The 12,666-nt window shown below is 42.2% G+C and overlaps 1 protein-coding gene across 2 annotated transcripts in view; it reads right to left on the bottom strand.

Moving 5' to 3' along the window:
- The window catches only part of LOC141900651 (protein furry-like), a 28,474-nt gene that overhangs the window by 13,122 nt on the left and 2,686 nt on the right, over positions 1–12,666 (bottom strand). The window contains exons 7-27 of one of the 2 annotated variants that reach the window (XM_074787631.1): positions 12,098–12,308; positions 11,880–12,017; positions 11,704–11,802; positions 11,454–11,611; positions 11,008–11,164; positions 10,499–10,579; positions 9,642–9,946; positions 9,410–9,550; positions 9,262–9,329; positions 8,867–8,997; positions 8,164–8,454; positions 7,994–8,083; positions 7,625–7,902; positions 7,145–7,315; positions 6,889–7,056; positions 4,965–5,114; positions 3,770–3,817; positions 2,513–2,685; positions 2,330–2,438; positions 1,938–2,097; positions 851–1,005 (exon numbers count right to left, since the gene is read on the bottom strand). In XM_074787631.1, coding sequence (XP_074643732.1) covers positions 851–1,005; positions 1,938–2,097; positions 2,330–2,438; positions 2,513–2,685; positions 3,770–3,817; positions 4,965–5,114; positions 6,889–7,056; positions 7,145–7,315; positions 7,625–7,902; positions 7,994–8,083; positions 8,164–8,454; positions 8,867–8,997; positions 9,262–9,329; positions 9,410–9,550; positions 9,642–9,946; positions 10,499–10,579; positions 11,008–11,164; positions 11,454–11,611; positions 11,704–11,802; positions 11,880–12,017; positions 12,098–12,308 — 3,282 coding nt within the window. The remainder of the gene's footprint in view (positions 1–850; positions 1,006–1,937; positions 2,098–2,329; positions 2,439–2,512; positions 2,686–3,769; positions 3,818–4,964; positions 5,115–6,888; positions 7,057–7,144; positions 7,316–7,624; positions 7,903–7,993; positions 8,084–8,163; positions 8,455–8,866; positions 8,998–9,261; positions 9,330–9,409; positions 9,551–9,641; positions 9,947–10,498; positions 10,580–11,007; positions 11,165–11,453; positions 11,612–11,703; positions 11,803–11,879; positions 12,018–12,097; positions 12,309–12,666) is intronic. The other variant, XM_074787632.1, reaches the window with a different exon arrangement.

Genomic DNA, 12,666 nt, shown 5'->3' with positions numbered 1-12,666 from the left:
GCGGGTATTCCCCGAAATATACAAACATAGCTACGCGATCACGCGGGTATTCCCCGAAATATACAAACATAGCTACGCGATCACGCGGGTATTCCCCGAAATATACAAACATAGCTACGCGATCACGCGGGTATTCCCCGAAATATACAAACATAGCTACGCGATCACGCGGGTATTCCCCGAAATATACAAACATAGCTACGCGATCACGCGGGTATTCCCCGAAATATACAAACATAGCTACGCGATCACGCGGGTATTCCCCGAAATATACAAACATAGCTACGCGATCACGCGGGTATTCCCCGAAATATACAAACATAGCTACGCGATCACGCGGGTATTCCCCGAAATATACAAACATAGCTACGCGATCGCGCGGGTATTCCCCGAAATATACAAACATAGCTACGCGATCGCGCGGGTATTCCCCGAAATATACAAACATAGCTACGCGATCGCGCGGGTATTCCCCGAAATATACAAACATAGCTACGCGATCGCGCGGGTATTCCCCGAAATATACAAACATAGCTACGCGATCGCGCGGGTATTCCCCGAAATATACAAACATAGCTACGCGATCGCGCGGGTATTCCCCGAAATATACAAACATAGCTACGCGATCGCGCGGGTATTCCCCGAAATATACAAACATAGCTACGCGATCGCGCGGGTATTCCCCGAAATATACAAACATAGCTACGCGATCGCGCGGGTATTCCCCGAAATATACAAACATAGCTACGCGATCGCGCGGGTATTCCCCGAAATATACAAACATAGCTACGCGATCGCGCGGGTATTCCCCGAAATATACAAACATAGCTACGTGAGAATATTTTCTTACCTTTCGCTGAAAACTCGAGCTAAAGCCATAAAACATCCGTCTGCTAATTCATTAGAACCGGTATAACATCGATCTATCACCCAATCTAACATTCCTTGAGCATCGGCGTTAAACTCCAGTAGATGTACAATAGTCTCCTGAGCTAATGTATACACCTATAATAAACATAAACCACGGAGTAAATTAATCCCGGTATTAAACCGCATACAGATCAGACTATAGTACAACACGTGTGTGTATCAGTAGTAACTATAGGTGTTTAACAAGCAACGAGAATATGAATATTTAACTACAGTTTAACTCACATCTTTACGACTCACACTAATAGTAAATTAGGACACAAAAATAGAGATGACTTCATTAATAAGAGTTTAACTGTAATAATTCTCATGAAATATCTTTAAAATGCATTGAATTTAGCGAAATTTGTCGATAATTAATGATTATAGAATTGTTGAGAGGAAGAAACGTTGAGTGAGGTTTCATCGAGTGATCGAAAGCCACAGAAAAAGCCGGTGTTATAGTACATGTGACCCCTGCCTGTAAGCGAGGAGGAATGGGGAAAACCCTGTCCTGAGTCGACGGAGATCCGATCATCGGCGGGAGGGAAACTGTCCCGGGGCAGGTGAGGTATTTCTAGAATGTGAGAACATACAGCAGCTCACCTGTTCCTGAGAATCCAGAGATAAAATCATAATAAATACTGTATTAATTCATCAGTGTCAACCATACAGAGAGCATTGGTGCACCAGATAAACCTGACTGGTGCACCAGATAAACCTGACTGGTGCACCAGATAAACCTGACTGGTGCACCAGATAAACCTGACTGGTGCACCAGATAAACCTGACTGGTGCATCAGATAAACCTGACTGGTGCTTCAGATAAACCTGACTGGTACATCAGATAGACCTGACTGGTGCACCAGATAAACCTGACTGGTGCATCAGATAAACCTGACTGGTGCACCAGATAAACCTGACTGGTGCACCAGATAAACCTGGTGCAGCAGCAGTGCACCAGATGGCATCAGTTAAGACCAGTAGTCTCAACCCTAGCGTTGTTCGATGACTGAATTGAAACCTACCTTTTCATCGCGTGATTCTAGTAAAGTATCTAACCATGAATAAACATAGCTATCATCGGTTAAACCTTGACTATCAAATACCGGTCCACAGCACAATACAGCTGACATCGCTTGAATAGCAGACAGCTCGAGATCTGTACAAGTTTCATCTTTATTCGATCTACAAACACCAAATCAGTACCGGTATATACATTCAAATTATATCAGAGGTGGCACTAGGAGAGGGGAGGGGGTGTTACTAGACCATGGGGAGGAAGGGGGTGTTACTAGACCATGGGGAGGAAGGGGGTGTTACCCGGGATAATCTTGAATCAGATTATCTAAGTAATATTATTTGTATAATGAAGGTTTGTGTTTGATAATTAGTAGATTGAGTTGTTAGTTTAAGATACCTTCGATCCATCGCCCCGAACGCTTGTCCAAATCTACCGCTCCAACTCGCGAATAAATAAAATAGATTGTATCTTAGCGACCGCGACAACAATAACGATCGACTTTCAACTGAAATAATAACGCGTTAATGATATCAGATAAACCGGGAGTAATACGCGAGTAATGTCAGATTAAAGTTATACCTGGAGTATTTCTGATGAGATGTCTAATGAAATTACTGAAATGCAGACGAATTTCTTGTAAAATCGGGAGGTCGCGTTCTCCTTCGTTTTCTAAGAACACTCTGGCGCCATCTATATATTCAATGAATCGAGCGGTGAGAGCTTGAGAGTCTTTATCTATAACTCCAGTAGTACTGTAATATAAATATATCATCTTTACTCCTGAACCGGGTCCACAACTCCTGGATCCGGGTCGACAACTCCTGAACCGGGTCGACAACTCCTGAACCGGGTCGACAACTCCTGAACCGGGTCGACAACTCCTGAACCGGGTCGACAACTCCTGAACCGGGTCGACAACTCCTGAACCGGGTCGACAACTCCTGAACCGGGTCCACAACTCCTGAACCGGGTCCACAACTCCTGAACCGGGTCCACAACTCCTGAACCGGGTCCACAACTCCTGAACCGGGTCCACAACTCCTGAACCGGGTCCACAACTCCTGAACCGGGTCGACAACTCCTAACCGGGTCGACAACTCCTGAACCGGGTCCACAACTCCTGAACCGGGTCCACAACTCCTGAACCGGGTCCACAACTCCTGGATTCAGTTTCACAGTTGTTGAGTTTAGGTTCGACTCTAACTCACAACTGGATCGAGTTCTACAGTTGCTGAGTTTAGGTTCGACTCTAACTCACAACTGGATCCAGTTTCACAGTTGCTGAGTTTAGGTTCGACTCTAACTCACAACTGGATTCAGTTCCACAGTTGCTGAGTTTAGGTTCGACTCTAACTCACAACTGGATTCAGGCCGACAAACTCAATTATAATTTATACAGATATAAATAAAACAAATGTATCTGATTTCATGCGGAATAAAAATCATTGTATTCAAAATTCATCGGTTAAAGAATTATGAAACATGCATTAAAAAAGCTCTATTAAAACATCTATTGATAACTGCTACTCAAACTCATGAGTGAGACTGCCCAAACTCATGAGTGAGGACTAATTGCCCAAAACTGCCCAAACTCATGAGTGAGGACTAATTGCCCAAAACTGCCCAAACTCATGAGTGAGGACTAATTGCCCAAAACTGCCCAAACTCATGAGTGAGGACTAATTGCCCAAAACTGCCCAAACTCATGGTTGAGGACTAACTGCCCGAAGTCAGTTGTCCTGAAACAGTTATCAATAATTAAAGGATATAAGAATTATTGATTGAATGCTGCTTTATGAGAACATGCTATATTTCTATATCATACATAGTTTTTACCTGGAAAAACCAAAATCATGGCTGACTGTATAGTGGAATACAGCGGAACTAAAACATGAGAGAAACATGAGAAAACCTGTCCAGGGGGAGGGGGGAGGGAGAATGACTTGTCCTGCCAGGAGGGGGAGTATGGCTGAACCTGTCCGGAGGGGGAGGGGGAGTATGGCTGAACCTGTCCAGGGGAGGGGGAGTATGGCTGAACCTGTCCGGAGGGGGAGGGGAGTATGGCTGAACCTGTCCGGAGGGGGAGGGGGAGTATGGCTGAACCTGTCCGGAGGGGGAGGGGGAGTATGGCTGAACCTGTCCGGAGGGGGAGGGGAGTATGGCTGGACCTGTCCAGAGGGGGAGGGGAGTATGGCTGGACCTGTCTGGAGGGGGAGGGGAGTATGGCTGGACCTGTCCAGAGGGGAGGGGGAGTATGGCTGGACCTGTCTGGAGGGGAGGGGGAGTATGGCTGGACCTGTCCAGAGGGGAGGGGGAGTATGGCTGGACCTGTCTGGAGGGGAGGGGGGAGGGAGAATGACTTGTCCTGCCAGGAGGGGGAGGGGGAGGGGGAGTATGGCTGAACCTGTCAGGCAAGGCTGGAACTAAAAACATAAGCACCGTACAACTACGAGTATATCATGACAGGTCGCTGGGCAGGATGGGGTTAAGGGGGCCTAAACGTCCTCTACAGCTTAAGGGAGAGAGGGAGGAGAGGGAGGAGAGAGAGGGGAGAGAGGGAGGAGAGGGAGGAGAGAGGGAGGAGAGAGAGGGGAGAGGGAGGAGAGAGGGAGGAGAGAGAGGGGAGAGGGAGGAGAGAGGGAGGAGAGGGAGGAGAGAGGGAGGAGAGAGAGGGGAGAGGGAGGAGAGGGAGGAGAGAGAGGGGAGAGGGAGGAGAGGGAGGAGAGGGAGGAGAGGGAGGAGAGAGAGGGGAGAGAGGGAGGAGAGGGAGGAGAGAGGGAGGAGAGAGAGGGGAGAGGGAGGAGAGAGGGAGGAGAGAGAGGGGAGAGGGAGGAGAGAGGGAGGAGAGAGAGGGGAGAGGGAGGAGAGAGGGAGGAGAGGGAGGAGAGAGGGAGGAGAGAGAGGGGAGAGGGAGGAGAGGGAGGAGAGAGAGGGGAGAGGGAGGAGAGGGAGGAGAGGGAGGAGAGGGAGGAGAGAGAGGGGAGAGAGGGAGGAGAGGGAGGAGAGAGGGAGGAGAGAGAGGTTTACATACCTCTGTGAGAACGTGCCCTGTTCAGCCATTAAAGCGAATATTTTCGCTAATTGTAAACGTAAATGATCTCTACGTTTTCTACGTCGTACGTTTTCTTGTTTACGGTCGATCGCATCTTTAATATACGGAACTAAATCTTCCATCAGATCGCTGAAATACAAACAACAACATCATCATCATCATATACCAGATACCTACAGTACACAATCATATATACCAGATACCTACAGTACACAATCATATATACCAGATACCTACAGTACACAATCATCATATACCAGATACCTACAGTATACAATCATATATACCAGATACCTACAGTACACAATCATATATACCAGATACCTACAGTACACAATCATATATACCAGATACCTACAGTACACAATCATATATACCAGATACCTACAGTACACAATCATATATACCAGATACCTACAGTACACAATCATATATACCAGATACCTACAGTACACAATCATATATACCTGATACCTACAGTACACAATCATATATACCAGATACCTACAGTACACAATCATATATACCAGATACCTACAGTACACAATCATATATACCAGATACCTACAGTACACAATCATATATACCAGATACCTACAGTATACAATCATCATATACCAGATACCTACAGTACACAATCATATATACCAGATACCTACAGTACACAATCATATATACCAGATACCTACAGTACACAATCATATATACCAGATACCTACAGTACACAATCATATATACCAGATACCTACAGTACACAATCATATATACCAGATACCTACAGTATACAATCATCATATACCAGATACCTACAGTACACAATCATATATACCAGATACCTACAGTACACAATCATCATATACCAGATACCTACAGTACACAATCATCATATACCAGATACCTACAGTACACAATCATATATACCAGATACCTACAGTATACAATCATATATACCAGATACCTACAGTACACAATCATATATACCAGATACCTACAGTACACAATCATCATATACCAGATACCTACAGTATACAATCATCATATACCAGATACCTACAGTACACAATCATATATACCAGATACCTACAGTACACAATCATCATATACCAGATACCTACAGTACACAATCATATATACCAGATACCTACAGTACACAATCATATATACCAGATACCTACAGTACACAATCATCATATACCAGATACCTACAGTACACAATCATATATACCAGATACCTACAGTATACAATCATATATACCAGATACCTACAGTACACAATCATATATACCAGATACCTACAGTACACAATCATATATACCAGATACCGAGCTCACAGTTCTATACTACAGTTATACCAGATACCGAGCTCACAGTTCTATACTACAGTTATACCAGATACCGAGCTCGCGGTTCTATACTACAGTTATACCAGATACCGAGCTCGCGGTTCTATACTACAGTTATACCAGATACCGAGCTCACAGTTCTATACTACAGTTATACCAGATACCGAGCTCGCAGTTCTATACTACAGTTATACCAGATACCGAGCTTACAGTTCTATACTACAGTTATACCAGATACCGAGCTCACGGTTCTATACTACAGTTATACCAGATACCGAGCTCGCAGTTCTATACTACAGTTATACCAGATACCGAGCTCACGGTTCTATACTACAGTTATACCAGATACCGAGCTCGCAGTTCTATACTACAGTTATACCAGATACCGAGCTCACAGTTCTATACTACAGTTATACCAGATACCGAGCTCGCGGTTCTATACTACAGTTATACCAGATACCGAGCTCACAGTTCTATACTACAGTTATACCAGATACCGAGCTCACGGTTCTATACTACAGTTATACCGGATACCGAGCTCACAGTTAAACTATACTGACCTGAATGCACCGGGATTAGTACGTCCTAATCCATTAGATATAATATCTCTCATATCACACGTCTCACATCGGATTAACGGCACTAACAGTTTAAACAGGTGACTGGCGTTATATGAACTCGGTTTAGATGAATCCACTTTCTCAGATCCGGAATTCTCGGGAGATGAACTGAAAATATACAAACAATATCTCATCAATTACATTCCCCAGAGTAGAGGAGGAAGGAGAGGAGGAAGGAGAGGAGAGAGACACATACCCTAGTTCAGGAGATGCTGATCTCTGAGTATTTGCTGAACTCACTGGCGCGATACAACAACTCATTACTACATAATTATGCCATAAACTCATATACATATCTCTCTCATACACGGCCTTTTTACTTCCAGATCGTAACAGTGACGACGCCCGATTGTCATTCAATGGACTACTACAAAATATATCACAATTCATTTTACAGATATTATAGATATTAGATAAAGTGGATTGCTCCAGCTGAACCCCCGGAATTCGACCGATCATCGCTCCAGCTGAACCCCCGGAATTCGAACCCTCATCGCTCCAGCTGAACCCCTGGAATTCACTCCATCATCGCTCCAGCTGAACCCCCGGAATTCGACCGATCATCGCTCCAGCTGAACCCCCGGAATTCGACCGATCATCGCTCAAGCTGAACCCCCGGAATTCGACCCATCATCGCTCCAGCTGAACCCCCGGTAATTGAACTGATTTTACTTACTTAGGATCGACATATTGATAAATACTGTTGAGTCTCGTGTAAACAATCGGCCACGCCTGAGATACCGCGTTACCACAGCAACCAAATGTACACGAATTGTTCAAAAACATCGACAAACACAAAACCCACGGATCAAAACTCCCATAATTCACCGCTTTCTCCATCATTCCTTCGGCAGTCGTAGCGTGATCGTTGTCGTGGTAACCGGATACCCAGAACGACGACGTGCGTTCGGCTAACCATTGTAAATCGATATTATTAGCGGCGAGAATAGCGCTCTAAAAAATACACCGTTTAAACCTTTCGTTTATCAAAAGTTGATTAACTGAAACAAAGGCTACAACCTTTTTCATCGTAGAAGAAACGAACCTTTTCGCTCGGAGGTAAATGGGGTAGAATTTTCTCGATGATGTAAGGACACGATTTATCGATAATATCAATAACACACGGGTCATCGACCTATAATGAATTATAGTTGTATTATTATTAATTATAGAGTTTTCTGATCGAGCGATCGTGAAATAGAGTTTTGTTTTTACCTTGGACGTTCCGAGGATCGTGAATAAATTACGTATTTCTTTGAGGATTATTACGGCAAGTTTTCTGGTTAACGGCCGACAATTACACAACATGACAAGAGTAAAACCTTCGAGTTCATTTAATACAGCGGCGTGAGAACTACGTTCAAAAGAGCCAGCTCCACTCGATGAGCCAGTTCCACCCGACGAGCCAGTTCCACCCGCCGACGAGCCAGTTCCACCCGACGACGAGCCAGCTCCACCAGCACCAGATTTAGACGATGTTAATTCCTGTGAACTGCTGCATTTCTCCTGTTTATATAATACACAATTAGTACGTGTATCGATGTACATCAGTACGTGTGTCGATGTACACCAGTACGTGTGTCGATGTACACCAGTACGTGTATCGATGTACACCAGTACGTGTATCGATGTACACCAGTACGTGTATCGATGTACACCAGTACGTGTATCGATGTACACCAGTACGTGTATCGATGTACACCAGTACGTGTATCGATGTACACCAGTACGTGTATCGATGTACACCAGTACGTGTATCGATGTACACCAGTACGTGTATCGATGTACACCAGTACGTGTATCGATGTACACCAGTACGTGTATCGATGTACACCAGTACGTGTATCGATGTACATCAGTACGTGTATCGATGTACATAGGTTTCCAAAAACTAATCTAATAAGAAGACGATGTGTACCTTATTGGAACAACAGGACGATTGAGCTGATGATTTCCATTGAGTTATTAACTGTACCAACATCCGTAAACAATTATCTAAAATCTGTGGATAAACATCAGTCACTTCTTTCTGGATGAACTGAATAAAACCTAGAAATATCAAATATAGATATATCACTCCATCAAATATAGATATATCACTCCATCAAATATAGATATATCACTCCATCAAATATAGATATATCACTCCATCAAATATAGATATATCACTCCATCAAATATAGATATATCACTCCATCAAATATAGATATATCACTCCATCAAATATAGATATATCACTCCATCAAATATAGATATATCATCTGTTAATAGAACTATGTGTCAGATATATCGGATATATCAGTAATTATTTACCGTGTAAAACCACTTCTCTCCATTCAGCGAAATCATTCACTAAATTCAATAACGCTTGAAAAGCCAACCTTGAAAATACAAAATCTCTCATTATCATATAAACATCTAATATTCTAAATCATAATTATGAGTATAATTAATATCTGACCCTTTGAGTTCCTCATCGACGTGTACCGTTAACCTAGCGAGTAATTCTACTAATTCTTGTTTACACATTCCTTCAGGAATTAACCGAGGTATCGCTGCTACACATGTGCGATACAAATCTATCTTTAATTTTCTTTCTCCGCTGAAATTATACAATTTATATACAATTATTATGAACGCACAACTCTAGAACTGGACGACGCATCGGAGTTAATTAATTGAAAGTTACTTACGTAATCATTTCATCGGCATCTTTATTGACATTTTCAGATTTAGTCAGTAACATCGGTTTCCCGACTTGGAAATCTAAAGCTTTAAGAATGGCGTCAAAAGCCTTTCGAACATGTGGATAATAAGACGCAACTCCTATCGATTTCGCCGCATCTTCGGTTAACATCGTATTGAGGAAAGTCTTTTTAACTCGGAGGGTACTGCCGGAGGGTAACACTCCGATTGTCTGAGGCATCGGAGGAACTCCATCTTTCTGTTGTAAACTATCAGAAATCACGAGGAATGATCTCAAACCGATACTCATTCTCTACAATACAATAACATATAGAAATCATTAGACAATGTCAGTCAGCCCAGATAGCTCAGGTGGTAGAGTAGTGGACTGACAAGTGAAAGGTTGTGAGTTCAAGTCCCACCGGAACTGCTAACCCTAACCCTAGCTGCCCATTGGCAAGTGAAAGGCTGTAGGTTCAACCTAGGGTTAGGGTTAGCAAATATCCATGGGCAGGATCCCAGGACCTAGCTGTTCACTTACTCTTTTTGGCCAGGTTAGGCTAGATTTTTTTTTTCAATTTCAAGCCTACGTAGCTTCCAAATTTGTTCTCACTTATTCAAAGAAATCAGACCTACGTGTATGAGCAGATCAGAATGGAGAGCTTGTCTCTACATCAGTTGAAAACACGAGGAGATCATCGGGTCCAAAGGAATGAGTGGTGAATGGGACAAGGGGTAGGGGTCTGTGAGGGACCTCTGTGATTGAGGGGGTCTCTGTGAGGGACCTCTGTGATTGAGGGGGTCTCTGTGAGGGACCTCTGTGAATGAGGGGGTCTAAATAGGACCTGTCTCTTGCGTATCTCACCTCAGGAGTAAGAAACTTGATCTGTTTTCCAACACTTAATAAATCAAACACAATTTCTTTCATTGCAAAATCCAATCTTTCCTGTAATTGATACATTAACAAACTACACATCAATATCGCTTCATAAATCAATGTAAATTTAAGATAAAAACATCTTTGTACAACCTTAATAACTTTCATTTATTTAAACTTTAATCATTAATTTGTAAAAAAAAAACATAAAATGTATCGACATAAAATAAAACAACACAAAAAGTCTCGATGTAAAACAAAATAAAACAAATGTATCGATGTAAAATACACTGTATGAAAATAGATACAACATAAAATAAAACAACACAAAATGTATCAAGATGAAACAAAATGATTCGACGTAAATCAAAATATAACAAAAAGTATCAATTTAAAACAGAACAAAACAAAATGTATCGATGTAAAATACACTGTATGAAAATAGAATACAACATTTAATAAACATGCAGGAAAAAGTATAAAATAGAAATACAAACCTGAGCAATAAACTGTATGATCTTCACAAATATATTCAAAGGAGTATCTCTAGGAATTACGACTTTAGATCCTTTTGGGAATAAACTGTTCATAATTGATTGTAATCTACTCTGAGTAGCGGTGTTACTCTCACACTTAATCCTCACCATATAAACCCTGATAACAGAGTAAAACATATCAACCGTCATTATCAATATATATCATCACATTATTTTCATAGACAAATAAAATTCTGCTCTGATTTTTTTACTTCAATTGGAGTGATATTTGAGATGTTGGAGTGATATTTGAGATGTTGGAGTGATATTTGAGATACTGGAGATAAGTTGGAGTGATATTTGAGATGATGGAGTGATATTTGAGATACTGGAGCCGAGTTGGAGTGATATTTGAGATGTTGGAGTGATATTTGAGATGTTGGAGCGATATAGGGTCTCATAATTACCAGAGTAATCTGTAAAGAGATTCTAAAGCGACTCGTGACATTTTTGTATCTCGATTCTTCAGATGATACAAACACATCGTCAGGAAACACGGCCAGTTCTGTAGGAAATACGACTTCTGACTGACGCATAGGAGACATGTAACCATCGGAAACAATGCCTACAATATAAATAAATATCGCTATCAATATCTCAATCGATATCTCAAACAATTTATCGGTTGTGAATATTTTGTTGATGTTTTAAACTCACCAAACAATGTTTCTTTTTAGTTGAAATATCAAGAGTCGTTTGATATAACATTTCTACAAAGTTCTTCAGCACAGGCACGTTCACTTCATTCTTCACAACCTATACACAGACAGACACATCTTACAGTTAGAGGGGAGGGGGAGGGGAGGAGGGGGAGTGAGGGGAGATGTACTTACCGCTGCTACCGGTAACAAGATCTCCACAAATAAACCCGCTAATGCGTGTTTGATGTCTTTATCTTTCACTTCTAAGAAATAATTCGCTAATTCTTGTAAAAATGAAACGCAAGCTTCAAATTCTTCAATCGGATGCATCTAAAATATACACAACACTTTAGATGGATTACGACTGATTTATGAGATACATTTGACGTTTAAATTATTAGAATATTTACCTTCACTCTAAAGAATTTCATTCCCATCAATAAACTGATAACACTAGCAGTCATAGTCGGCGTTTGATCTTTCATTCTTAATTCTTTTAATTCGGTAGCGAATTTTTTGCGAACGGGAGCGAAACGTGATTGAGCCATTACTCCGATAACTTCAGCATTTAAATCAGCTATCACATTCATATTAGCAGCTGCATTGTCTCCTAACTGTGAACTGAGGAATAAAACCAACATCATTAATGATGAACTCAGTTATACCACCAGCAAGGGTGTGCCTCCAGCTATCTCAACAGATGGCGTGTGCCACCAGCTATCTCACTAGATGGCGTGTACTACCAGATATACCACTGGATGGCGTGTGCCACCAGCTATACCACTGGATGGTGTGTGCCACCAGCTATACCACAGGATGGCGTTGTGCCACCAGCTATACTACTGGATGGCGTGTGCCACCAGCTATACCACTGGATGGGGTGTGCCACCAGCTATACCACAGGATGGCGTGTGCCACCAGCTATACGACTGGATGGCGTGTGCCACCAGCTATACCACTAGATGGCGTGTACCACCAG

This window comes from Tubulanus polymorphus, chromosome 2 (genome assembly GCF_964204645.1).
Source record: "Tubulanus polymorphus chromosome 2, tnTubPoly1.2, whole genome shotgun sequence".
Classification (NCBI taxonomy): Eukaryota; Metazoa; Nemertea; class Palaeonemertea; order Tubulaniformes; family Tubulanidae; genus Tubulanus; species Tubulanus polymorphus.
Note: the sequence above shows the minus strand (reverse complement) of the source record. Positions and strands in the feature narration are given on the sequence as shown.